Here is a 26,880-nt window from a genome sequence, read left to right on the forward strand (position 1 = left end):
TATTTTTGTTATTGCAATTTTATTAATATAATTGTTAGAAAAAGGAAAGAGTTTATATAGTTAATTATATAATTTATGCCTACAAACAAGCGTGCAGCACCGGTTTAGTATAGTTCCATGGTTTAAGCTAGTGTAGCAAAACAAAATCTCAAAATACTAAGTTGGCAACATCTCTGTCACATCATTGAAAACAAAATGGCAGCGTGCTGAGCAACCTTGACGTCGTTAATGCTTTTTGTTGATGTCATAAAATAATAAATATAAAAGTTCTCTTTTTTACAAGCAAATTTTTTAAAAACACGATTTACATTTATTAATTGTATTTAATTTTTTTTTTTTAATTTTCGGTGAATCATTAATTTTTGACGCTCACATTCATGATGACCCTGTTGTATATCATTTGTCTTAGCCATAGTGTATGCCAGTGTATGGCCAGTTTGGCTTTCATTAGCTACATGAGGGTGAATGCATTTACCTCATGCATAAATAATCATATAGATGTAGGTATGTGTACGTGCTAGGCTAGGTCTAGATTTTCATTATTTTATTATTGTATTATGTTTTTTTTTTTTTTTATGTAATTACAGGCTATAATTCCTGCCGCAGTTAAGCTGCAAGCCTGCTTTATTGTCCTGCTATAATTGTTGCTGTAGATCTAGTGTTTTTTGTTTCTGTAGTGTTGTCTAAGTCGGCTTAGGGCTTAGTCTGTTCTTAGTGGATATTAATAGTAAGGTACTAGTAACTAAGGTGTTCTTGTTTTAGTGTTAGTGTTATGGGTTGGTTGTAGTAGTAGAATATTGTAGATTAATGTAGATCTAGACTAGTTTATTGTAGGGTGTTAGTGTAGATCTAGGTCTAGTGTAGTAGTTGTAGGGATTTAGTTAGATAGTTGGTTTGATCTGTTTGTGCTGGATAGTTGGTTTTATCCATAGACTATATATATAAATCATGTGCGTAGCCAGGGGTCAACCCCCCCCCCCCATTGAAATCCCCCCCGGGGCGGGGGGTGTGTGGGACGGAATTAAGTGACTGATTTTAGCTTTCATTTTGTTTATTTTAGGTGAGATTTTAATACTAAATCATCACTTACCACACCACAGCCGAAGGGGTGTTGAGTTAAAAACCCTCAACCAGGGGGTTTTGAATTTAAAACCCCCTACCAGGGGGTTTTGAGATAAAAAAAAACCCTATCAGGGGGTTTTGAGATACAAATCCCACTACCAGGGGGTTTTGAGTTTAAAACCCCCTACCAGGGGCTTTGAATTTAAAACCCCCTACAGGAGTTTTGAGTTTAAAACCCCCTACCAGGGGTTTTGCAGTTAAATCCCCCTCTTCTATAAACCAAACTAAAAAAACAAACGACTATTCCAAATTCCAAGAAAACAGCTAAGGAACCAAAAAATTACGATAAACCCACTCTCAATATAAAAAAAAAGCAAATTACACACTCACAATTCTATGAGCGTAGCCAAAGGGGTTTCAAGTTTAACCCCCTCCTCCAGTTGGGGTTTGAAGCTAAAAAGTACCTATTCAATATTTAATAAAAAATCAAATTTCACACGATAAAATCTATGAGTGTAGCCAAAGGGTGTTTGAGTTTAAAACCCCCTGCCAGCGGGGTTTGAAGCTGAAAACTACCTCTTCTATATTAAAAAAAAAGCAAATTATGCACTCAAAATGCTAGGAGCGTAGCCAAAGGGGGTTTTGAGTTTAAATCCCCCTCCTTCAGATGGCTTTTTCTTTAAAGTTTCTTCTTCTTCTTCTTCTAGCCAGCTTTATTGCTGCTGAGCTGTGAGCTCTTTTGCAGATTGTGCCAAGGAAAAAAAGTGTGCTGTTTTCTTCAGTTGTTCAGCACTGCCGTACAGGGTGTTGGTTATGTTGGGCTGTAATGGAAGTAGGGTCTTTAAAGTTTAAAACCCCTCCAGATGGTTTTGAGTTTAAAATTCCCCTACAGAGCGTTTTGAGTTGGAAACCTCTTTTTAATATTATTTTAAAGCAAACTACAGTCACCAAATTCTATGATGGTAGCTAAATGGGGTTTCAAATAAAAAAAACAAACAAAAAAACTCCAGAGATTTTTTAGTTTAAAACCCCTCAACAGATGATTTGACGAGAAAACTTTCCTTTTCGATATAAAATGTAAAGCGAAATACAGGCATGTAATTCCAAGAGCGTTGTCAAGAGCGGTTACAAATTTTTACCACTGACTTGGGGTCCATCAATAAAGTGTGAATAGTTTTCTGCCGAAATTGAAAAACACAAAATGTGGCTCAACAAAGATGGCTAAGACAGATTTTAGGAGTCAGTTATAGAGATCGGGCCTAAATCAAATAAATCATATGCCGAACTGGGAGTTGAACCCTTAGTAAGGTTGTGACAGAGCGTTGCATAAGGTTTTGCGGGACATGTTCTCCGACAAAATGAATTACGCATAATAAGAGTTGCGGAAACAGCTTGCCGGAAAATGCGCCGAATTGCGCGAGAGGGTCTAAGTCAGTAAGAATAGCACATTAGGTTTTTGAGATAAAACTTTTTAATAGCAAGATAATGCACTGTAGATACCTCAGAATATGCATTTTGTTGGCTTTCAATACCAGAAAAAGTGCTCGACGGCGGGGCGAACGCGCTAGGGGAGCTCTGCGAGCTCCCCCAGACCCCCTTACGAGCAAGGTCGGGGAGTCTACAAGTTTTCCACTAATTCCAGGAAGAACCTATTCTAGGGCACAATAAACGTCTTCCGAAAGGGTCAGAATGTAATAAAGATTAATTATGTACATACATACACATATATATATATATATATATATATATAATTTTTTTTTCCGCGGGAGGGGGGGGCGGGGAAAAAATCCTGGCTACGCCCATGATATATATATATATATACCCATTCAGCACTTTTTTGTTCAAAAACAAATGATAGTAATGTGTATGGTCGTATAGATCTAGTTTATAGTCATAGGTCACTAGGTCTGGGTCAAAGTTGACATGTTTACTACGTGTACATTTACTTTTGATTGAAATAGAAACAATGATTCTAGAAATATATTAGGTGAAGACAAATTTGGAACGATCATAATTTTTCATGGCTTTTAGAATAATTGGATGTTATTTAGGATTTAATTAGTTTACAAAATTTATAACTTGCAGAGCTGTTAGTTTTATGCATATTTTTCACTTAGTCATAAATACATGATTGGTTTTAATTTTTAATGACTGATTCTCCATTCTCATCTTAAAAAAACTATAAATAAATCTTTAAAAATAAGTATAGAATCTAGATGTAAATAAAAGTTCACAAAGAACGAAATGCACAGGCTCAGGGACTCACTATTGTTTTTTTGTTTTCTTTTTTAGACTGACTCACTCACGGACTTATCTTCTATTACCTATTATATAGGCTACCTAGGTAATAAATGACTCTCTCAAAACTGTATTGACTCTTTCATTAATCGCTTATTTAACTCATATTAATAGTATTAAATGTAAAAAGAAATTGTCAAATGTGATGAAAAGAGAAATATATTATCCAAGCTGGCATCATCATTCAAACATCGTGAATGTTGCAAAATAAGTTTATATACCGGAAGTACCTCGACTCATTTCGGAGTTGAACGAAACTTATGCTTAGTTACCCTTAGTGTTGGCAGTCCTGTATATATATAGTCTATGGTTTTATCTGTTTGTGTTATAGTAGGATTTACTAGGATAGTTCGATTAGAGTTTGGTTAGTGTCTAGACTAGTAAGTTTGTGGTTAGTTAGACGGTTATTGGCACGGTTGGTTTGTTAGTGTTGATTTTGGTAGTAGCATAGGTCAAGCGGGTTTTTGTTTTGATGAGTTGTTGGGTTCTGTAGTAGTAGTTAGTGTACATATTTCATTTTATTATTATTTTATACTGATTTTTTTTTTTATGTAAATAAAGTATCCTTTTGTTTTATTATTTTCAATTAAAGTTTCGTTATTGCTTCTTCTTAGTTAGTTTAGTTAGTTTAGTGCTGTCTGGTCGCTTATGGGTAGGCGACTCTAGCCCCTTGGTCGCAGACCAAGGTGCACAGATTGGGCACACCAAGTAGAGCTACCATCTGCCTACTGTTATACAATTAATGTCGAGCAAATAAAAGTGTCTCCAGCGCCTCCTGGCCTGCTCACAGTAGTAAAAACAAAACCCGCACCCTTACATACCCCGCATGTGAAGAAGTCGGTCTATGTATGACACAACTATTGCTGTCAGCAGGCTTTGATTATTGGAAGAATACAGTGATGGCATCACTAACTATTGCGAGGATAGTGACATTAGTGAGACTGGCGATTGATGGTAGACATATTGAATGCATTGTAGTCTATACGTTTCGTTATTACCTGTGTCAACAAATTAGTTTAGTTACTTACTAATCACAATTGATTACTGTTATATTACAGATCCTCTGCCCCATCGGTACTATTTGTTTTCTTGAGGTTTTTGTGATATTCATAACGCTTGCCAATGTACATTTCACAAACAGACAGCCAACTATAGCAGGTATAAAGACCTACCGGTATGCTCGTAGTTTCCGTAATGCAATGTTTATGAATAAAATACATTTTGCATACCCGCACCTTTGTATACCCCAAACAGGTGCCGCTCGTAATAAAAAAAAAAAGGAAAAAAAAAATTAACTCGCGGTTATATCCGCGAAAATAGGGTAGTCTTTTGACTTTGTACCGTTAATAATAACCACCCATGCAGCGACATAAATACCTTACAGGGCTTTCCCAATTTCAGACCGTGTGTCCCTTAAGTTCCTTGGTTGGTTAACGTAAAGGCTGTACGGTAAAACATTTTAATTATATTCAGAACTGTAGGGATTTTATATTAACATTTACCCGGGCAATGCTTCTCAGCTTCACCTTGGCGCTCGTCTGGAAGGGGAGACGATTAGGTCAATTTGGGATTTTTCCCGTATGCTTGACCTATGGCCTCTCTTCTGACTCGAGCGTCTCGGGATACGAGCCATCGGTAATAAGGATGTAATAGTATGCATCTGCTTGGATCTTTCCCAGACAGAACTTTGTTCGGACAGGCAAGTTTTCATAGGCTTAGATTTCTTAGAGTCTTTTACTCAACTCCTATGACTATTACGAAGAAGAAGAATAGGCCTATATATTAAAATTTAAACACTGACTTTTTATACAGCAATTCCCAGAGGTACCAAATACAAACTAGGATTGTCAATTGGCTTACCTTCGACAAATGGATTACCTTCGTCAATTGGCAACCATTGTTAAGTCTGAGACATTATGATTATAATGGTGTACATACTTACTGCATGCTTGAGTAAGTAAGAAATGATACTTCTTTTATTTTCCTATTTCGTGATAATTTATTCCGAGAAATCCCAAGAGTCTTGAATACATCCCAAATGTCCTTGAACAGAGAAGACACAGAACAGAATAATGTTCCCGAACTGCGAAGGTATTACTCTACAAACAAATGGTGCTTCCATGCAGGAGAGGACAATGACAGGAAACCTCAACAAATATTATTCCTTCTAAATCTTTCTTTCCACTGTTTATAAATAGAGTTGTATTTCTTTTGTATAGCGCGCCTTCCATGCAGCATTCTCAGTGCGCTCTTGGCCAGTACATACCGGGGACTGTCGGCAAGTAGGTACCGAGCTGGAATAAAAAGAATAATTAATAAATAATAGGCTGCAATGCAAAATTAAAGACTTAAATAAAAAAAATACTCTTCAGAGGCAAAGTTTTTTTTTTTTTTTTTACTATTCTTTTATTCAACATGCAACTTCTTCATGGGTAGATAAACTTGGATATGGATCTCGAATACGTATCTAACGATTTTTCTACAAATATGAAGTTAGGTATATCTTTGGGAAAAGAATTACTTGCTATTTAGCCACACTGGGAAAACTCCCCCTTCCCCCTTTCTATAAATCAAATTTTGGTTACCTCCATTGGCATACATTTATACATTTCAGCAATAAGTTATGCACTCGATAAATAGTGGCGACGAAGTTCAGGATAATGACACAACTCTAATTTTTTGCATCATGCCAGTTATAGTGTACAGCAGTCATGCCCAAAGAACGGCCCGCTGGCCAGAACCGGCCCGCGACGTGGTTCCATCCGGCCCGCCGAAACGTCGGCTCAAAAAGTACAAAATCCTCCCCCCCCTCCCTTTTTCAAAAAGGTTGAAAATATATCTTTACCTTCGTTAGGGCACTCACTTTTTCTCTGATGGATTGGTACCATGACCTTTAACGAGTGTGCGTTGATAAGTTTGTGAAATGGAACTCTGAATGTAGAATCTACCAGGAAAAGGGAATGGATCTTTTTTATGGAACATGATAATAAGCCAATATATCTGTTTTGTAAAGAAAGTGTGTCTGTTTCAAAAACAATAACATATACAGCGGCATTATTAAACAAATACAAAGCCCTTCTTGATTTGAGCCTCATTTAAAAGATTGGTTAAACTACGCTTATAGATTGGAGGATCGATGGGAATATTTACCAAAAAGAGACAAGAAAATAAGTTGGTGGTAAAGCTAGATACACTGTTGCTCACATTTTAAGTAGAAAATGAAGCTATTTTTAGACGCGTAAAAAATGATAGAATTTAAATATTCCATTAATTAATGTAAGTACTAGATCCAATAGTTTCAAATAGTTTCAGGTGAATTTTGTATTTCTTTTTTGTACCTTTTTGTTGATGTTGCCGGCGACACGCGTGTCGAAAGTTAAAGTGGCCCGCAGATCGAATTTGGTTGAGCATTACCGGTGTACAGTGTTGTAGGGCGGTCGAGAATACTAAGAATTAAAACACTTTTTATGATCTATATAGGCAAGTGACACCTGGTAGTGAACTTTCAAGCTTAGCCATTTGGCACTTTTCAGTTAATATCTTTACATTCAATCTAGACAAAAACAATGATTGAGGCACAGAGACACTTTCGGACAGGGCCGGCCTTAGATAATTGGAGGCCCTAGGCGAAGTGAATTTGGTGGCTCCAAATGAAATAGACAAATATAAAAATAAACAGGGTAAAAAATGAAATGACGCAATTGATTTAAAACCTAGTGTACTGCAGCAATAACATTGGGCACAAATTTCATTATTTCGTCTTAGAAATATTTTGTGTCATGGTGGAAATAAATATCGGCACAAAGATTGAAGTTTTACTCCACCCACATTTTGTATGTACGAACTTACAAATAAACTTCCTTCAGAGAGAATATCAAATTTCCAAAGACATCCAGAAACATCCTTGACTTTACACTACTGTTGACAGCTTATAAACATTGGCATACAAGCCAGTGATTTCAAATAGTTAGGTGTTACTCGACTTGTAGAGGATATAAAACTAGAGCGATAGCAAGGTAAGCCGTACTTTAAATTTCGCAGTCCATTGGTGGTATGAAAGCAATAAACTGAGAAGAAAATCCCGAACTGAGAGTTGCGTTCCCTTAAAGACGATATACTGAAACTGGGAAAACTAGACTTAAAAACAAACAAAACATTAAAATACCTTAAAAAATAATTAAAGCGTATCGAAGTCGAGAATTCCACATTTACAACTATATTTCTCAATAATGTAGCATTTAATTAGTATAATATATGTTGATGTACCATAAGAGTTGTAATAAAATTATTGTATGAGTTGTGATAAATGTATTGTAAATTAAGGCGTCTTGAGACATTGCAGTAATAGACAAACTTTATCATTTCAAATCCCAAACATTGCGGGGGGGGGGGGGAGGGGGTGTTGTCATGTCATTCAAAAGTTAAAAGACTGTTAAAACAAATACAATGGATAGCATTGTTGTAGCCTATTACAAGCAAAACCAAGTTGTCGTATTCAAGGAAGTTAAACTAGACTGTAATATGAATGATCATGGAATGTATACATTGAACAAACGTACTCATTGTAGTCTATACAAGCCCCTGCGGTCGTGATGTTTGAATTATATTTTCTGTGTCACAAACAATTAGATACCGGTATGATAGATAATAGGTTGGTGGAGGAGTACACATGTAAATATTTTACAAGTTTTACATTTGAAATATAACCAGGAATGACGGCAATCACTGTTGATTTCTTTTAAATGCTTTGAGTACTTACCAGTGGCGTCACTAGGGTCAGTGTCACCCGGTGCGTTAAGCTCGGGTTTCCCCTCCCGGAAAAAAATCTCCCAGTTAAAAAACAGAAACAACTCTTATTTGTTTTCTTTCTTTATGTTGAACAATACAACTATAAACTAATTCTTTGATTGGTTACACACCAAAATGTTTTTTTTATTCTATTTTACAATGTCGTTGTTTTTGACATTTTATTAAAAGTTATTATCGACATCGTCAAGTAAAGCATGGAATATCAACAAAGAATGTTGATCAGTTTTGTAGATTTAAAAAAAAGTTTGATAGCGTTCAACGGAATCTTTCTAGAAAATAGCAAGAGAATAAGGCATCTCGCAACAATTTGTCCAGATTCTAAATCAGATCAAGCTGTGGAATTCTGCAACATCGAGACGGATATGAGATTATGGTGTATCTTATCCCCATTTCTCTTTCTATTAGCCATGGACGATGTCATAGAAATACATTAAACAAGCTGCATTTGTGGGTTCCCATGGCGTAAACCAAACCGAGTTCGATTTTGCAGACGACATAGCATTACTTTGAAATTCAATTTAATTTATACACAAAAAGACGGATAAAGACGCCCTCAAAGTTATGCATATTGGATGCAAGTTAACCAGTTCCCCCATCAACATTGGTCCTACAGATCTTGAACAAATAGAAAAGTTAACCTATTTAGGCAGTGTTATCTCAAGCGATGGTGATGCATATCGTGGTGTTGCATGTCGGATTGGAAAGCAGGAACTGTCTTTCAAAAAGTGCGGCCTATCTGCAGAAGCAAATCAATTAGCCTGGAGATTAAAATCCACCTGCTCAATACAATCATTGTCTCAGCGACCACCTAACTTAGAGACGTGGAAGACTGAAAAGAGGCTTAGCAGTGATGGCTTAGAAGGATCCTAGGAATAACATACCGAGATAATGTTACCAATAGAGAAATCTTTTCTCGCACAGGCATTCACCGTCTAAGGAAAGGGGCCACTAAACGTCCATTGACATTTGTGAGACACATCATTAAACATGACGAAACACGTTGACCAAAGTCAGCCTTAACAAGAAAGCCGAAAAGAGGAACACAAAATATGGTCATCGACATTTAACCTGGAGTCACACCTTTTTAGAAGTCCTGAATTTTGTGGGCACCAGCTGGGAAGTGGCTGTGAAAGTCGCCTTAGACTGTTTGTTGTGGAGAGAGCTTGAAGCCCTATGCGTGGGGAAAGGCGAGCGAGAGGCTTAACTCTATATGCTTCTCAACATTTTACAATAAAAAAAAGGTTACGTTCGACACTCAACTGGTCTGATAAGATGTTTGGAAAGAGTCTTAAGTTCACACTGAGTTATTTGGGGCGAAAAGCGTTTTCTACATTTCTGAGCTTCAGAAACTCTTTCTCTTGGCGTCTACAACGCATATCATAATAGGAAGATTACAAGTCAAATAGAATTAAATTTAAAAGGTCTGGCACATGCTGATACTTAACTAAGATACATTTGAGGTAGCTATTTTTATTTTTAAAAGTTGCATTTTGGAAAATGCATTTTTCCGTCCTGTGTGTCACCCCCTTGTGGGTGTCACCAGCTGCGGCCCGCACCCCTGCACCACTCTAGTGACGCCACTGGTACTTACACTTTTAAAAGCCTCTTTTTTCCCCCCCCCCCTCTCCCCAAATAAGAAATATATTTTATTAGTAAGCGTACCAATTAAATAGTTACATTTTAAAATACATGTACAAAGATTACAAAACCTGGCAATAGATACAAAAATACAGAGGTTGTTATAATATTTTAACATTTTAAGTTGCTTTGTACATGGCGTGCATTTAAAAAAAATATATTTCTAATAGCATATAATGAATCCTTTTTTTTTTAAATATAAGGTACACTTAATACTGTTTCTCACTTTCGAAAGGCTCTCAATTGTCATGCGAGGAGTGCTTGAAATAACAGTTTTCTCCCTTGTATATGAAGGTATTTTTGTTCCTTTAAACCTTAACTAATATTGAATTAATCTCTAAAATGGTTTGATTTAATAATGTTAACACCTAGAATTTGCGCGGGTCGTATGAAAGTGCGGGTCAAACTGTGGTCGCATAGGTTGCAGTGTCCTAAGGCCGGTCCTGCAAAATAGCGGCGTATGCTACGCCGTGGGTCGACTAGTAATATATAATCTCGAAACATCATGTGTACAGTACAATCAGTTCAAGTTTATAAGCTTAAAACATTAAGTGTATAACCTAGCCTTAGACCATCATGTGTATAGCCTTAGACGGTTAGACCATCATGTGTACAATCTTAGAACATCATGTGTACAACCTTAGAACATCATGTGTACAACCTTAGACCATCATGTGTACAGTCTTAGAACATCATGTGTACAACCTTAGACCATCATGTGTACAGTCTTAGACCATCATGTGTACAGTCTTAGACCATCATGTGTACAGTCTTAGAACATCATGTGTACAGCCTTAGAACATCATGTGTACAGCCTTAGAACATCATGTGTACAACCTTAGAACATCATGTGTACAACCTTAGAACATCATGTGTACAGTCTTAGAACATCATGTGTACAGTCTTAGACCATCATGTGTATAGCCTTAGAACATCATGTGTACAACCTTAGAACATCATGTGTACAGCCTTAGAACATCATGTGTACAGTCTTAGAACATCATGTGTACAGTCTTAGACCATCATGTGTATAGCCTTAGACTATCATGTGTACAACCTTAGAACATCATGTGTACAGCCTTAGAACATCATGTGTACAGCCTTAGACCACCATGTGTACAGTCTTAGACCATCATGTGTACAGCCTTAGACCATCATGTGTACAGCCTTAGACCATCATGTGTACAATCTTAGACCATCATGTGTACAGTCTTAGACCACCATGTGTACAGTCTTAGACCATCATGTGTACAGCCTTAGACCATCATGTGTACAGCCTTAGACCATCATGTGTACAATCTTAGACCATCATGTGTACAGTCTTAGACCATCATGTGTACAGCCTTAGACCATCATGTGTACAGCCTTAGACCATCATGTGTACAGTCTTAGACCATCATGTGTACAGTCTTAGACCATCATGTGTACAGTCTTAGAACATCATGTGTACAGTACAAAAAACCAAAACGTCAAAAGCACAAAAACAAGGAAACGCTCGTGCTGTTTCAAGAACAACGCCTTTTACTGTATCAATACTAAAAATCATAGTCTGTTTTTCCCTGAGCCTTTATCCGTACTGCTACTACTGCTCCTTGACTGTTACTCCCTCAGGCTGTATCAAAGCTGCGACTTGACAGTTACACTCTCAGGCTGTATCTAAGCTGCGACTTGACTGTCAATCAAAGGACCACAAAGAAGAGAAAGATTCCTGTGTTTTGTGCATGTGTTGAAGACACACTTTGCCTGATCTTGGGTTGAGCCTAACGGACTAAATGTTTTTCTTTGTTCTATCTCTAGTCGATGTTAAAAAAACCCGATGTAATCTAAACCCATTTCCCTTGTGGTTCGATAAATTCATCTTATCTCATGTAATACACATTTAAAACTTACCAAACTTACCAAACAGACAAAAAAAAAAAAAAAGCCATCTAAGCTGTCTACTTTTCCTCGGAAAATTCGTATATCCGTATTTTATTTTTTTAAAACTGTTAATTAGGTCATGATTAGGTCGAAGAAAAGTATGTAGTCAATGTTTTTTTTTCCCTCTGCAATGTGAGTCATTAAAAAAAAAATGGAAAAACCCAAAACATAGATTGTTTGATTTAAAGGACATGTGAATCAAAACAAAGTTCTATCCTTAAAAAGCAATATTGCATTTAGGCCTATATAGATTATGTTGTATATACAGCAAGAAATTGAGAAATTTAGTTCTCACAAAGAAGGACATAATCTTGTTTCTATTTTAATTTTAGATAAACTTTGATCAGCTGATCTCTCTGCTATAACTAGATAACATATGTGATCTTCCATTACCCACCGGCCTCGCCTGTTGATTTGTTTATTTTCTTATTACATCCTGCAAATGTTCACAAAATACTTTGGCCTTTCCCCCATCCCTATGAACAGAAAAATTGAGCCAATTTATTGTGGCGGTCCACCAAGGAAAAAAACAAACAACAAACGGTACTATGTTTGTACTGTCTGTCTGTCCTCTCCCTTTCATAGCGCTAGCTCTAAAACGAAAAATTGCTATTGAAAATACAATGGCCTAGTCGTCTTCCAAATGTGAAAGTCCGGTCTTCAGAAAGAGGCTTCTTTTTTTATTAATTAAATTTGAAAAGTATGAACAACTTTTTTTGGGTGTATAAATGGACTTTGTGTTACACATGGCATGAACTCCTGGTGAGGGATCATGGGATTGGATTTCACTTTCTTCTTAATCGTTTTCACCATGCCAAAAGGGGTTTTGAGTTTAAACCCCAATTCAGATGGGTTTAATGCTAAAAATACCTCTTCAATATAAAAAAAAAGCAAATTACACACTAAAATTATTTGAGCGTAGCCAATCCAATCGGGGGTTTTGAGTTTAAACCCCTCTTCTACAGATCTCGTTTGTTTAAAGTTTAAAACCCCTCCAGATGGTTTTGAGTTTAAAACCCCCCCACAGAGCATTTTGAGGTGGAAAACCCCCAACAGATGATTTTGACGATAAAACTTCTCTTTTCGATATAAAATCTAAAGCAAACTACAGTCACTTAATTCCAAGAGCGTATTCAAGAGTGGTTACACATTTTTACCAGTGGCAGGGCTCCATTAATAAACTGTAGTGAATAGTCGTCTGCCGAAATTGAAAAACACTAAATGTGACTCAACAAAGATGGCTAAGACAGATTTTAGTAGTCAGTTATAGAGATCGGGTTTAAATCAAGGAAATCCTATGCCGAACTGGGAGTCGACCATTTAGTAAGATTGTGAGAGAGCGACGCATGAGGTTTACGGGACATGTTCTCCGACAAAATGAATTACGCATAAGAAGAGTTGCAATGATATCCTAGTACAACTTGACGCCACTCATTCATTGAGGTCCTCATGGCAGGTGGGAAGAGGCCTCAGACATTACCAGTGACATATTTTTATGGAAACAGCTTGACGTCAAATGCTCTGAACGGCGCGGTAGGGTCTAAGTCAGTAAGAATAGCACATTAGGTTTTTGAAATAAAACTTTTTAATAGCAGAAAAATGCACTGTAGATACCTCAGAATATGCATTTTGTTGGCTTTCAATACCAGAAATAGTGCTTGGCGGCGGGGCTTCGCCCCGCGCTGAGGGAACTCCTAGCGCTCCCCCAGACCCCCTTGCTAGTATTGGCGGGGAATCTACAATTTTTCCACTAACTACAGGAAGAACCTATTCTAGGGCACAATAAACGTCTTCCGAAAGAATGAAGGGTCAGAATGCAATGAAGATTGTGTACACACACACAAACACATAAATACATATTTAAAAAAACAATTTCGCGGGGGAGGGGGGAGAAAAAATCCCCCTCCCCAAAACCCCCCCCCCCCCCCGAAAAAAAATCCTGGCTACGCCCATGGGGTTGCATATATATATATATAAATATATATGAAAGTAAAATAAAATATTCCTTTCAGACCTTACAATCTACAGGGCAGATGACGTAAAAACCATCTGTTTATGTAGCCACGGTTAGCGAGGGTATCATGTGATCAGCACAATGACCAGTTGACTTAATTGCACCGACAGTGAACCAACTTTTGTTCTAACCGTCTTAGTTAGTCATTGTCTAGTCTTTGGAATTTTTATTTATTTATTATCTGATTACTGTTCAGCTAATGAGATCAGCTCATAGTGTTTTAATTTAAATTTGTTATAACGCACTATCGCTACATAGGGTGTAAGTCATGAATAAACTTAGTTTGAGAGCCCTGATACAAGCAAAACTAATGTAGTGTACGCGGATAGGGTTTCTGAGGCTAATGAAACCGGATCTTTTTTTAAATGTGTGAAGTGATTCAATATATAAGATCACAAATCACATAAAACGCGAGTCTATCTACACGTTGGTTATTTGAACATTTTTTTTTAATTTAGTGAAATAAAAAGTCAAAATTTACAATCAACGTTTTCATGCATTTTCATATCAATGTGTCAATTTGTTTGGATTAATAAAAAAAAAACTTTAAAAATTCAGAGTCAGTGTAAGTCGCAAAATCTCAACATCTGTCGATAAAAGAGCAGAAGTAACATTAGACGTTTTATCATTTGCAACATTAGACTTAATATCGGTGTATATTATTACAAGGACAAAGGTAAGAAAAGCCTAACGAGTAGATTCTAGAATGTTTCTGACTGAGAGACTCCAAGGTTTAGAGACCGGCTCAACATGTCTCTCAGTTTTCTCCTGAAGTTAGATGGACATGAACCGTGCATGGAAGCAATTAATTACGTCTGTGTATGTGAGAGTGTTGTTGGTTAAGCTAAAAATGATTTATAAGTAGTGTATCAATTAAACAATGAAAAACAACCACGGGAATGAAGAGTTTCCATTCTCTGGTTCAAAGAGATTAGAGTAAAATATTATCCACGAAGCTTAAAGACAAGGAAATGGCTGAGAAATGCTCAAATATCCTGGCAAGAAACTAGGGCAAGTATAGGTATTGGAAGAGGCAAGAAACTAGGGCAAGTATAGGTATTGGAAGAGGCAAGAAACTAGGGCAAGTATAGGTTTTGGAAGAGGCAAGAAATAGAGCTGGACAAGGCAAGTTTTAGAGTTGTCGGAACTATGAAAGTAGCAGAGTATGATACAACTTCCTAACAGAAGCATTATCATACTTGGTTAGACAGAGTCAGTTTTTAACTTTGGACAGAATCAGCCCCAACTGATCAGGCTCCATATCCCCCCCAAAAAAGTGATTACTTTAGTAGTACAAACTTCAATTTGACTATTTTGTATTACTGGGAATTTTATCAAATAGTCTTTTGTAAGTTAAACATTTTTAGAGGCCTCTTAGTGAAAAAAAGAAGGATTTCTTTCCTTCTAGTTTAGATCACGTACACAAAATGTACAAGAGCTTTTAGAAAAACTGATTTCACCATCGCTATAATAGTGCTTACTATATGTTTTTTTTTTTTTGGTTTCTTTGTTCATCACCTACTGAAAGATAATATTTTTTCACAAGAAAAACTTTTAAAATACTTTTTACAATATTTCTATTCAATTTGTAGCTTCGTGGAAACTTCAAAAGCCTAAAACCTAGGTGGGTGGATGCGATTCTCGAAAACGGCTCGAACTATTTTCCTAGAAATTTGACCGTTGCTGTAGGTCGCCGGGAAAAGAATTACTAGCTACTAGTTTAATAAATTAATGTTCAGGAAAATTAGCGCATTGTCTTCTAAGTGTAAATCTAAAGGACTATCACTGGAATTTCATTAAGTCAAGTAGATCTAGACATTCGCTTAACCAGAATTCTTTCTCGGACGGAAATGGGGCGGGGTAAAAAATGTTCCATTTGTTTTTTTTATCTAACATTTATATTATTAATAGAAAACAAATCGCTCTATATTTTGTATAAAGAAGGTATTGTCTTTTCAAGAAGAGTATTTTAAATATTTTTCTTTGTTAAAAAAATTAAATATACAGATTTTATACACATTAGTTAAAAAGACAGTTTGTGTGGAAACTGGTCCACCCAGGCAGGTAAAAAGTGAGGTTTCAATATTTTTAGAAAGAACATCAGAATAAAATTCTATCAAAGACAAATGACAAAGAAAAAGGAGAAAAAAGGTTGACGGATCTTGTGTGGTGCCCCAGCGGTCCAAAGGATAGGTGAATGTGAAGTTACATGTGAACCTGGTCTAACTGATGTCTTATAATGAATATCTAATTGATCTAATTGTTTTGTAAAGGGTCAATCTCTTATTCAAATCCTCAAGAAAAAAAACATTTCCGTAAAAAAAATATAATTTTCCTTTGGTTGAGTGTTCTATAGCTACGGCGCAGCGCTACAGTTCACGTGATAATATGCAAAACTACTTATTAATTGTTGTTTTAAATTCTATCCAACTTATATGCATACTAAATAGATTTTTTCTCTTTAAAAAAATAGTAAACATTTTTTTTTTGTGTAAATGTAGTAGTTAGTATGGCAGAATTTACCTTAGCAATACAAATGTAAACAATTTTTTTGGGATAAAAAATGTAAAACCGTTTGCATAAGTGTGTAAGAAATATGGGATAGATGATGCTACCCTACTAAAAAGACTCCGTGTTTGTTACTATTAATAGTGAATAGTTGTAAAAGTGGTGTATTTTTATGGAAATAAACTGCTTGCATAAGTGATTTTAAAAATTAGATTTTTCGCTTTCAGAAAAGAAAAAAAAATTCCGTTGCATCAGAACTTTGAATGATCTAAAATATCACGATTTCTGATTTTCATTTTCTCTTCTAGTTTCTGAGATCTAAACGGGACGGACGGACGACGGACAGACAGGCCACACAAAACTAATAGCGTCTTTTCCCCTTTCGGGGGCCGCTAAAAACAATCAAAAATTAAAATACCATATATATTAAAGGGGCAGTGGAAGTTTCTTGCCATCCTGTCAGTCATGGCCGTAGACTGTTGTACCTGCATGCCCCACCGCTATTTTATCGTCATGATGTGCTCCATTGGTATGCTGATCAGTGTCGGATATAGAACCAGCTTTTCACTCGTGGTGACCCACATTGATCTCGTGGACAACACTAGTTCAAGTATCTCTAAGGACTCGGACTCCTTCTTCCCGAGCGTAAGTGAACAGCGTTACATCAAATCATTTTAACTCGCTTACTCATTTTACTTCCTTAATCAGCCTCTTCCTCCTTCCTTCCCAGCCTTCTTTCCTCCACCACTCATTCCCTGCCATCTTTCCTCCACCACTCATTCCCTGCCTTCTTTCCTCCACCACTCATTCCCTGCCTTCTTTCCTCCATCCACTCATTCCCTGCCTTCTTTCCTCCACCACTCATTCCCTGCCTTCTTTCCTCCATCCATCATTCCCTGCCTTCTTTCCTCCATCCATCATTCCCTGCCTTCTTTCCTCCATCCATCATTCCCTGCCTTCTTTCCTCCATCCACTCATTCCCTGCCTTCTTTCCTCCACCACTCATTCCCTGCCTTCTTTCCTCCACCACTAATTCCCTGCCTTCTTTCCTCCATCCACTCATTCCCTGCCTTCTTTCCTCCACCACTCATTCCCTGCCTTCTTTCCTCCACCACGCATTCCCTGCCTTCTTTCCTCCATCCATCATTCCCTGCCTTCTTTCCCCCATCCATCATTCCCTGCCTTCTTTCCTCCATCCATCATTCCCTGCCTTCTTTCCTCCATCCATCATTCCCTGCCTTCTTTCCTCCATCCATCATTCCCTGCCTACTTTCCTCCATCCCTCATTCCCTGCCTTCTTTCCTCCATCCATCATTCCCTGCCTTCTTTCCTCCATCCATCATTCCCTGCCTTCTTTCCCCCATCCATCATTCCCTGCCTTCTTTCCTCCACCACTCATTCACTGCCTTCTTTCCTCCACCACTCATTCCCTGCCTTCTTTCCTCCACCACGCATTCCCTGCCTTCTTTCCTCCATCCACTCATTCCCTGCCTTCTTTCCTCCATCCATCATTCCCTGCCTTCTTTCCCCCATCCATCATTCCCTGCCTTCTTTCCTCCATCCATCATTCCCTGCCTTCTTTCCTCCATCCATCATTCCCTGCCTTCTTTCCTCCATCCATCATTCCCTGCCTTCTTTCCTCCATCCATCATTCCCTGCCTACTTTCCTCCATCCATCATTCCCTGCCTTCTTTCCTCCATCCATCATTCCCTGCCTACTTTCCTCCATCCCTCATTCCCTGCCTTCTTTCCTCCATCCATCATTCCCTGCCTTCTTTCCTCCATCCATCATTCCCTGCCTTCTTTCCCCCATCCATCATTCCCTGCCTTCTTTCCTCCACCACTTATTCCCTGCCTTCTTTCCTCCATCCATCATTCCCTGCCTTCTTTCCTCCATCCATCATTCCCTGCCTTCTTTCCTCCATCCATCATTCCCTGCCTTCTTTCCTCCATCCATCATTCCCTGCCTTCTTTCCTCCACCACATTCCCTGCCTTCTTTCCTCCATCCATCATTCCCTGCCTTCTTTCCTCCATCCATCATTCCCTGCCTTCTTTCCTCCATCCATCATTCCCTGCCTTCTTTCCTCCATCCACCATTCCCTGCCTTCTTTCCTCCATCCATCATTCCCTGCCTTCTTTCCTCCATCCACTCATTCCCTGCCTTCTTTCCTCCATCCATCATTCCCTGCCTTCTTTCCTCCACCACTCATTCCCTGTTTCATGCTCTAATGTTATTTGAAATAAATTGAAATTCCGTCTCTACGTTTTATGGCCATGTGAAGCCTGAACTCTAAGCTGTTATATCATCACTTCACAGCTAGGCTTCAGCATAAAATATTAAATAGCAATCATTAACCCGATTCAGTAGCGTAAAAAGGTACCCATTGGTCCTGGTCTGATGGTGAGCCCCTCTCCGTAGTTTGAATGATAAAAAAAAAACAAATCGAGTCATCCTGTGTGTATTGGTAAATCTACAAAAACTGTTTTCCAATGCTGAGACTACCTTTTACATTACAATCAATTAAATAACGACTTCTATCTATTACTAGATACTATACAATTGATACACATAGGGCTGTTGTGGGTGTCCCTAATCATCATGGGCACGGAAGCAATGAACTCCTTTGAACTGAACGTATATATGAGACCCTGTTCGAATCGAAAACTCCGCCCCAACCCATCCTCAGGCATCCTACAGATCCTACAAGAGGGTTTGGCTTGGAAACAAAACTCCCTATTTCTATGAAGTTCCATTTAGGGGACGAAGTTCTCTAAGGCACCCCTCTTATAAGGCACAAACTAGCCTCGCTATTATCCTAAGGAATTCCACATAGAGAGTAATTTATGTAAACCATCTTCAAGGATTAAATCATTTATAAACTGATCAGATCAGATGTTTGTATATATTAAAACTAAGCGAACTAATAGCACAGCTTCCAGTCATGCTAACGAATCCAATTCATTGAAGCATGGCATAGGACGCGCAACAAAGATGCCGGGAAACCAATTAATTAGTTAAATTGTACTTCTTTTATTTAGCGATGCCACTAGTAGTGCATATCGGTATGTGTACATAATAATTTAATGCAGAAGAATAAACAATTCAAATGGATAGAAATGTTAAAATCTACAAAGTGCGGCCTGATTTGGGTTATAATGCTCACTAGGTCTTACAATTAAAATATGTTAAAAGCACTGATGCCCAAACTTAGGCCCGAGGGCAATATCCGACCCGGTACCATCCGGTCTGTCGAAACTTCAGCCCACGAAGAGTGAATAATGAAGTCGAGGCTCAAATTTTTAGAAGACGATTTTATTGTTTCGTCGGTGACGGGAGCGTGACAGGCTTGTCGGAAATGTTTCTGACCTCCTCCTAGGCGGCTGTCTAGTTTGCCTTTGAGGCCGGCCCTGGGTGTAATAAATTTTGTTATGGTGATAAGCTGAGGATAAAAACGTAAAATCAAAATCTAGATCTAACTGACCGATGACATTTGTTGTTTTTTGTTTCAGTGCAGCACCAAGAACACAACGCGCGACAAGGTCGTCAACTGGAAAGGTTCAACTACACTTTTGTTTGGTACTTTCTATTTCATTGGTCAAATTCTCTTCTCACTCCCAGGCGGTATATTGGTTCAGAGATACTCCGCAAAATGGTAAATAAAAACTTGTCCATCTATTTTACAGGGTAAGGTTCAAATAAAATTGAAATGATGAAAGTAAACCTGTTTTCAGATGTTCAAACACAATTGAAATGATTAAGAATGTAAATGAAGTAAGCTTTCATTCTATGGTTGTCTCTGATGACGGATTTTGTGAAATATTTCCAGGATTTTCGTTAGCACGATATTTATATCCAGCATCCTGCAGCTCCTGTTGCCACTTGTCATGGAGTTTGATCACATCTGGCTCATACATCTGTATAGATTTGTTCAAGGTTCTGTCGAAGTAAGCCCGTACTCAATTCCTTTGTTTATACAGATCTAGATACAATATGTATGGTAAAAAAATATCAATATATTCTGATCAAATTAGTTATTCACGAGATCAACCATGATAATTATATTCTGATAATTCCCATGGCTAATATTTAGGAATACAATATTGGTTACTTAATTGTATAAGCCTCCTAGAATATGAAAGTGAATTCGAATTTCATACTTCGACAATATAATCAGAGGTCCCATGATGTTGATGTCCCCCTCTGCAGTTAGCTAATGTTGTTAACCAGATCCTACATGTCATTATCAACAACCAAATGAGAAACAAGAATTCCTGTTAAAAACGATACTATAGAGAGCATAGACGTTTTGTTCGGGTATCTAGTAATAAAAAAAATGTTTTTTTTTCTACACTTTAGTGTCTAAGAGGGTCACCTCTCACTCTCTAGCGACATCCCGGAAAATGGATATAATCATATGATTCTAATAATATAACCTTAATGAAATAATCTTTCTTTTTAACGAATTCAGGCTATTACAGTGCCTGCTCTCAACGGTGTTGTTAGTCCATGGACTCCTGCATATCAAAGATCACAACTTATGACTTTAGCCTACGCAGGTACAACACATTTCTTTAGTATTCTTCTTAAAGTCAACAAACACAACCACATCACAGAGAACATACTATTCTGATATTGTTGAATGACTTTGACCTACTTCTAGATTGATTTTTAAATCATGAAGATCTAAATTTCTGGTATAAAAAATAAAACATGTATTTGCTTTGCCCCGTCACCGAGTTGCATTCTGGGCTATAAAAAAAAAGAAGTCTAGAAGTAATTTAGGGATAAATTGAAAATTATAACAAAATATATTCTCGTTACAAAAGCATCAATAAGATGGTGTTGCAAATGAAATGATAGATTAATAATTGAAACACTAAATTTTTCATGTGTGTATGTTTTCTTTTTCCTACCACCTGATCATTCAGGGAAATCCCCCAGTTAAAAAAACAAACATTAAATCATTTGTGAGTTCTATTTCAATCAAAATACCGGTATATGTTCCAGGATAGACTCTAAATGTTTTTTTTTTTTAAATCTTTTAGTCTTATTCGACTATTAATAAAACTAAAACCTAAATTATTGATTGGAAACAAAAGGATAGAAGCATAGTGTGATGTAACGCATAAGCAGATTAAGATTTAGTCATTATTTAAGTACGATCCACCATTTTACTCTTAAAAGTATCTTATTCCTATACTGATGAAATGGTTGAACACCTTTATCTCACTCTCTTCCGCAGGAGTTTATTTCAGTCCTGCTGTGGCAAGTATTACAACTGGAGCTTGTCTTTGCTATGTTAGCTGGAGCAGTATCATGTACATATATGGTGGGTACTCGATGTCCATTTCTATCACTTATAGAGCAGCAAGCTTGAAAAACCTTACGTTATTTTTACCTGACACCCAGCACACACTTATTATTTCCCCATAAATCTTAAAGACTGCTTGCACACCGTCAATGTCTAATTGTCCATTCAATTTCATCGGAGTTTTTTTTTTGTTACAATTTTCCCCAGTGTGTCTTGTGTATTTTGTCTGTTCTTTTTAGCTTCGTCTCTGTGGCTCTTATATGCATTGATTCTGTTTTAACAATAACACTATGGATCAGGTCATAGAAATGATATGAATGCCTTGGCATTAGATATGGTCAGAACGATGTTTCCCAAACAGCAGTTCTCCCTTCTCCACGCAGCTGATGTATCCAAAGAAATGACAAGTGCTGATACAGTTTGAGATCAGCGGTGTGGCAGACTCTTCCAGGGTGTAGCACTGTGTGCTGCAAGCTGCCTAAGGGTCGCCGGCTCTTTATTTCACCTCAGGGATGACACGCGAAGTCTTGACTATGTTTGGCTATAGCTGCAAGGCAGCAGAGGTTTGAATTCAGAGCCCCTCCTGCCCGAAGTTGACAAATCTATATAAATATTTTGACATCATAAAACTAGTGAAAGACAAAAGGGTGAAGATGAAGAAACCGTCGCATATGTTTCTGAGCACGATACAGGCGATGCGGGAATATGATTTTCATAGCATTTTTAGTTTTTGAGAACTATCGTGAGATACAATCAAATGGACAGACAACCCAGTAGCAGCTTTTTTTCTTACATGTCCGTTAACCCAAACTGTGCTACGGCTTGTTGTAATGTTCATTTTGATTTCGTCTTCTAGGAGGTGCTGGGGTGGTGTGGAGTGTTTTCTATGCATTTTTCGCTTTCCAATCCCCCGAGAAGCATCCAGGTCTGTGTGAAGCAGAGAGGGCCATCTTTCTATCCCATAGTTCCTCCACACCAAGCAAGACTTTGGTAAGAATTTCAGTGACCAAAGTTTCAATTTTAAAGATTGTTTATCTTTTGTTAAAAAGACATTTAAAAAAATATCTATTCCTTTTATTTTAATGCAGAAAATCTATACGGCCGAAGATTAATATAGAATGCAACATTTCACCTGGCTAGGCAGCCCCAGATGTGACCACATATTTTGTCACATAAATATATAAATTATTCTCAATCATTCAATAAATTTACATTTTTGTTAAACTTGTGTTTATATTTCGCTCAATGGTTGAACACCGCGGTCAGTGAAGTAGCGGGGGATTTGGGAGCTCAGGGGGTTTGACCTCTTTTGGGGCGCCTGCATTTTGACATTCGACATCGTGACATGAGATAATGGCGTAATATTTTATGTAAAAACAAATTTCGGACACTCATTTGGGGGCTTCCTTAAGTGGAGGCCCAGAGGAATTTTCAAATTTGGACCCCCTCCCTCACCCTAGCTACACCACTGACTGCGGCCAACACACAATTTCACAAGAGCTTTCGCCGCGCAACTGGAGTTGAAGCGTCTGCTGAACACTAACTGAACCATTTTTTTTGTTATTTCTCACGAATATTGAACAATGTTAAGGTGTCATTAAGCTGGATACTTTCATTTGTTGTCGAATAAATAATAATAATAATAATAATAATAATAATCTTTATTATCCGTAAGGAAATTTGTCTTACAATTTGTGCATTACACCAAACAAAAAACAATTTAACTATAAGAAACCAAATTTAGTTTATTGTCTAGGATAGTACCCAAGTATTTAAAGGTTTGCACCTTTAATGAAACGTATTGAAACGTTCTCTTCATGGTAATTTCTTTTTTCTCTCGACGGATGTTTTTGTTTAGGTCCAAAAGACACCTTGGTGTAAGATCCTGACGTCGATGCCAGTCTGGGCGATGTTCGTTGGTGCATTCTGTAGATGTTTTGTCTTTGTGATGCTCATAATGCAAGTTCAGCAATATTATAAGGATGTCTACCCTCATCTGAATTCCGCAATGGTAAGTTGACATGTGTAGACAACAGGAGATTATTCTCACCGAAAACTTGGATAAACTTCTGCTTGCCTACATTTTAGGTTTTGTTTTATAGTTACAGTGGTTTGTTTGGTGTAAAGTACACATTGTAAGACAAAGTTCCTTACGGACAATAAAGATTATTATTACTATTACTGTGATTACTTGGATTGGATGTTGATGTAGAGCTAGCAAAATAAATTCTTCAAGAACATACACAAATATTTATGAATCACTCCTAGAGTGTGTGTGTGTGTGTGTAATTTGCAAACATTTTGTTAACTACTACAAGTAACACAGTGTTTCGTTGTGCACATTTGGATGTTGTTTGGTCATTGAAAGAAATGTCGGTTTTTAGCGAAGAGCAGCTCTGAAGAAGAAATGTTTGATTTTGTATAGTTTGTTAGTGTGTTTAATTTGTTGATTTTGCATAGTTTATTGATTTGTTTAGTTTGTTGATTTTGTATAGTTTATTGATTTGTTTAGTTTGTTGATTTTGTATAGTTTATTGGTTTTAGTTTGTTGAGATGTTTAGTTTGTTGATTTGTTTGGTTTGTTGATTTGTTTGGTTTGTTGATTTATTTAGTTTGTTGATTAGTTAAGTTTGTTGATTTTGTATAGTTAATTGATTTATTTAGTTTGTTGATTTGCTTGGTTTGTTGATTTGTTTAGTTTATTGATTTGTTTAGTCTGTTGATTTGTTTAGTTAGTTGATTTGTTTAGTTTGTTGATTTTAGTTGTTGATTTGTACGCTCCTTCAGAAATTAAAATGATTACTCCCTATCCCAGACTCGTTCAGGACGGAAGTGAATGGCAGCGGGCAGGGCTCGAGAACCTCGTGACCAGGCATGCCATGTTTATGTGTATATTAGAGATATGTTTAGTATAATAAGTGGAATAAGTGTGTGAGTCTATGTTCTTTAGATATATATGCATGTTCATTAAACAGCGTACGTGAAATAAAATATGGACGGTGTTATTGAAAACGAAAAAGTCTTAACAAGGCGTACTTTAGATCAAACAAAGACACAAACTAAAGTGTAAAAAAATGACAATATGTAACTTCCTTTCCTTTCTTTTGACTTCATCTTGTCGAAAGCCATTCTGTAACTTCAAACATAATTTGCTCCTCCAAACATCTCTATTACTGACAGATCGGGCTATTGAGCGGAATTCCACACGTCTTTATGGTGGTACTAATGTTGATTGGTGGCAATGTTTTTGACTATCTAGTAAATAAAAATCTACTAAGTCGAACAAATTCAAGAAAACTGGCCGAAACATTAGGTAAGTAACTTTGTATCTTGAAATGTTACTATGTAAACACTGAAAGTGTCTGGGAACAATGATTGTATCCAATTAGAGAATATTTTTTTTTTAATTGAATTCTCTACTTTGTATTGAGTTGGTTGCAATACAATGAAATAATTTAGATACATATTGATCATAGTTTTAGAAAGATAACAATCACGATTTTTTAAATCTATGTATAAATTATTTTTAGAACCTAAATATATTTTAACAAAAAGAAATTAACGTTTGTGTAAAACTTGCGGTCTCTGGGCCAGGTGATTCTAGCCTGTAAAGATGATCTGGTTCACTGGTTCATGACGTTCGCATTCGACTAACCTCCCTTCAATTAGTTGAATACAAGGGCAGCCACTAGAGCCGAGGCCAATCGTTATAGAAGTCCTGAACACTGACCTGCAACGTCACAACCTGTGGGCAGTTTAGACCAATAGCTTGTTGCCGCATCACAGGTCTTTCGTCTGTACGACATGGCATGAAGCTATTGGTCTAAACTCTAAACTACAGTAGGGTGGACATAGGTTATCCCATGGGTCACCACGCTCCAGTTAATATTTAAGATTGTTCTTATATTTCAAACTCTTAATTTTATTTTTTCTCTTTAGGATTTGGAGTTATGGGGGCTTGCATTCTGGCCATTGGTTTCTTGAATGATTACGTCGTAGTCGCTGTTCTATTCTGTGTTGGTGTGGCTTTTAGTGCATTTTCTATTTCAGGTAAGTGTTACTGATATTGTTGTGTCACAGAGAACAAAATTACGGACATGTTTCCATGAAGACATCATGTCTATTGCAGTTTTAATGAAAACATTTTGTCTATGCAGTTTGCATCGAAACATATGTTTAAAACAGATGCCATAAAAACCGAATGTTTATTACAGTGATGTACAACGTTTTTTAGGTTGTGACAATTTAAATAATAGTAAACTAAAATTGAATTGTTTCAGGATATCAATTAAATCCTCTTGACCTCGCGCCTAAATTTGTCGGTCCTTTGACGGGAATCTCCAGAACAGGCACAGCTGGCTCTATTGTTAGTACTTTACTGGCAGCCAAGACAGTTGGTGAAACGCATGTAAGCCTCCATATTCTATAGAATTCTGTTGTTGTTGTTTTTGCTTTAATTATGTATCATTATAAAGAAGCAATAGTAGTTGAGTAAGTTAGGAATGTAAATAACTTCACAAGTAATAGCGACTCATTCACGTAATATATGATGATTGCATTTTGTTAGAGTATAATTTTTGTCTGTTTGCCGTAGTTAGAAATTATGTTAGTGACTATTCAAAACTGGTATCTCGTCATATTTGTTTTAAAATACATGGTCCGTTTTATAATACTGTAACGTCTCGCAAACTAGCTCTATGCTATCGATGGACAACATGACACAATTAACTGAAGAACTGGACAACATGACACAATTAACTGAAGAACTGGATAACATGACACAACTAACTGAAGAACTGGATAACATGACACAATTAACTGAAGAACTGGATAACATGACACAACTAACTGAAGAACTGGACAACATGACACAATTAACTGAAGAACTGGACAACATGACACAACTAACTGAAGAACTGGATAACATGACACAACTAACTGAAAAACTGGATAACATGACACAACTAACTGAAGAACTGGATAACATGACACAACTAACTGAAGAACTGGATAACATGACACAACTAACTGAAGAACTGGATAACATGACACAACTAACTGAAGAACTGGATAACATGACACAACTAACTGAAGAACTGGATAACATGACACAACTAACTGAAGACCTGGATAACATGACACAACTAACTGAAGAACTGGATAACATGACACAACTAACTGAAGAACTGGATAACATGACACAACTAACTGAAGACCTGGATAACATGACACAACTAACTGAAGAACTGGATAACATGACACAACTAACTGAAGAACTGGATAACATGACACAACTAACTGAAGAACTGGATAACATG

The 26,880-nt window shown here is 37.1% G+C and overlaps 1 protein-coding gene across 5 annotated transcripts in view; it reads left to right on the forward strand.

Annotated features, from left to right (window-relative positions):
* The first annotated feature begins 3,317 nt into the window (after positions 1 to 3,317).
* LOC106050915 (vesicular glutamate transporter 2.2-like) overlaps positions 3,318 to 26,880 on the forward strand; it is a 28,837-nt gene continuing 5,274 nt past the window's right edge. Inside the window, exons 1-11 of one of the 5 annotated variants that reach the window (XM_056009853.1) lie at positions 3,318 to 3,406; positions 16,682 to 16,894; positions 19,761 to 19,903; positions 20,078 to 20,195; positions 20,720 to 20,807; positions 21,494 to 21,580; positions 22,419 to 22,552; positions 23,421 to 23,573; positions 24,743 to 24,875; positions 25,502 to 25,612; positions 25,843 to 25,970. In XM_056009853.1, the coding sequence (XP_055865828.1) occupies positions 16,715 to 16,894; positions 19,761 to 19,903; positions 20,078 to 20,195; positions 20,720 to 20,807; positions 21,494 to 21,580; positions 22,419 to 22,552; positions 23,421 to 23,573; positions 24,743 to 24,875; positions 25,502 to 25,612; positions 25,843 to 25,970 (1,275 nt within the window). In that variant the 5' untranslated portion in view covers positions 3,318 to 3,406; positions 16,682 to 16,714. Of the gene's footprint in view, positions 3,407 to 14,097; positions 14,418 to 16,557; positions 16,895 to 19,760; positions 19,904 to 20,077; positions 20,196 to 20,719; positions 20,808 to 21,493; positions 21,581 to 22,418; positions 22,553 to 23,420; positions 23,574 to 24,742; positions 24,876 to 25,501; positions 25,613 to 25,842; positions 25,971 to 26,880 lie in introns of those variants that run through there. The other 4 variants (XM_056009836.1, XM_056009846.1, XM_056009863.1 and 1 more) reach the window with 4 other exon arrangements.

The sequence above is a fragment of the Biomphalaria glabrata genome, chromosome 1, assembly GCF_947242115.1.
Source record: "Biomphalaria glabrata chromosome 1, xgBioGlab47.1, whole genome shotgun sequence".
In the NCBI taxonomy this organism is placed as follows: Eukaryota; Metazoa; Mollusca; class Gastropoda; family Planorbidae; genus Biomphalaria; species Biomphalaria glabrata.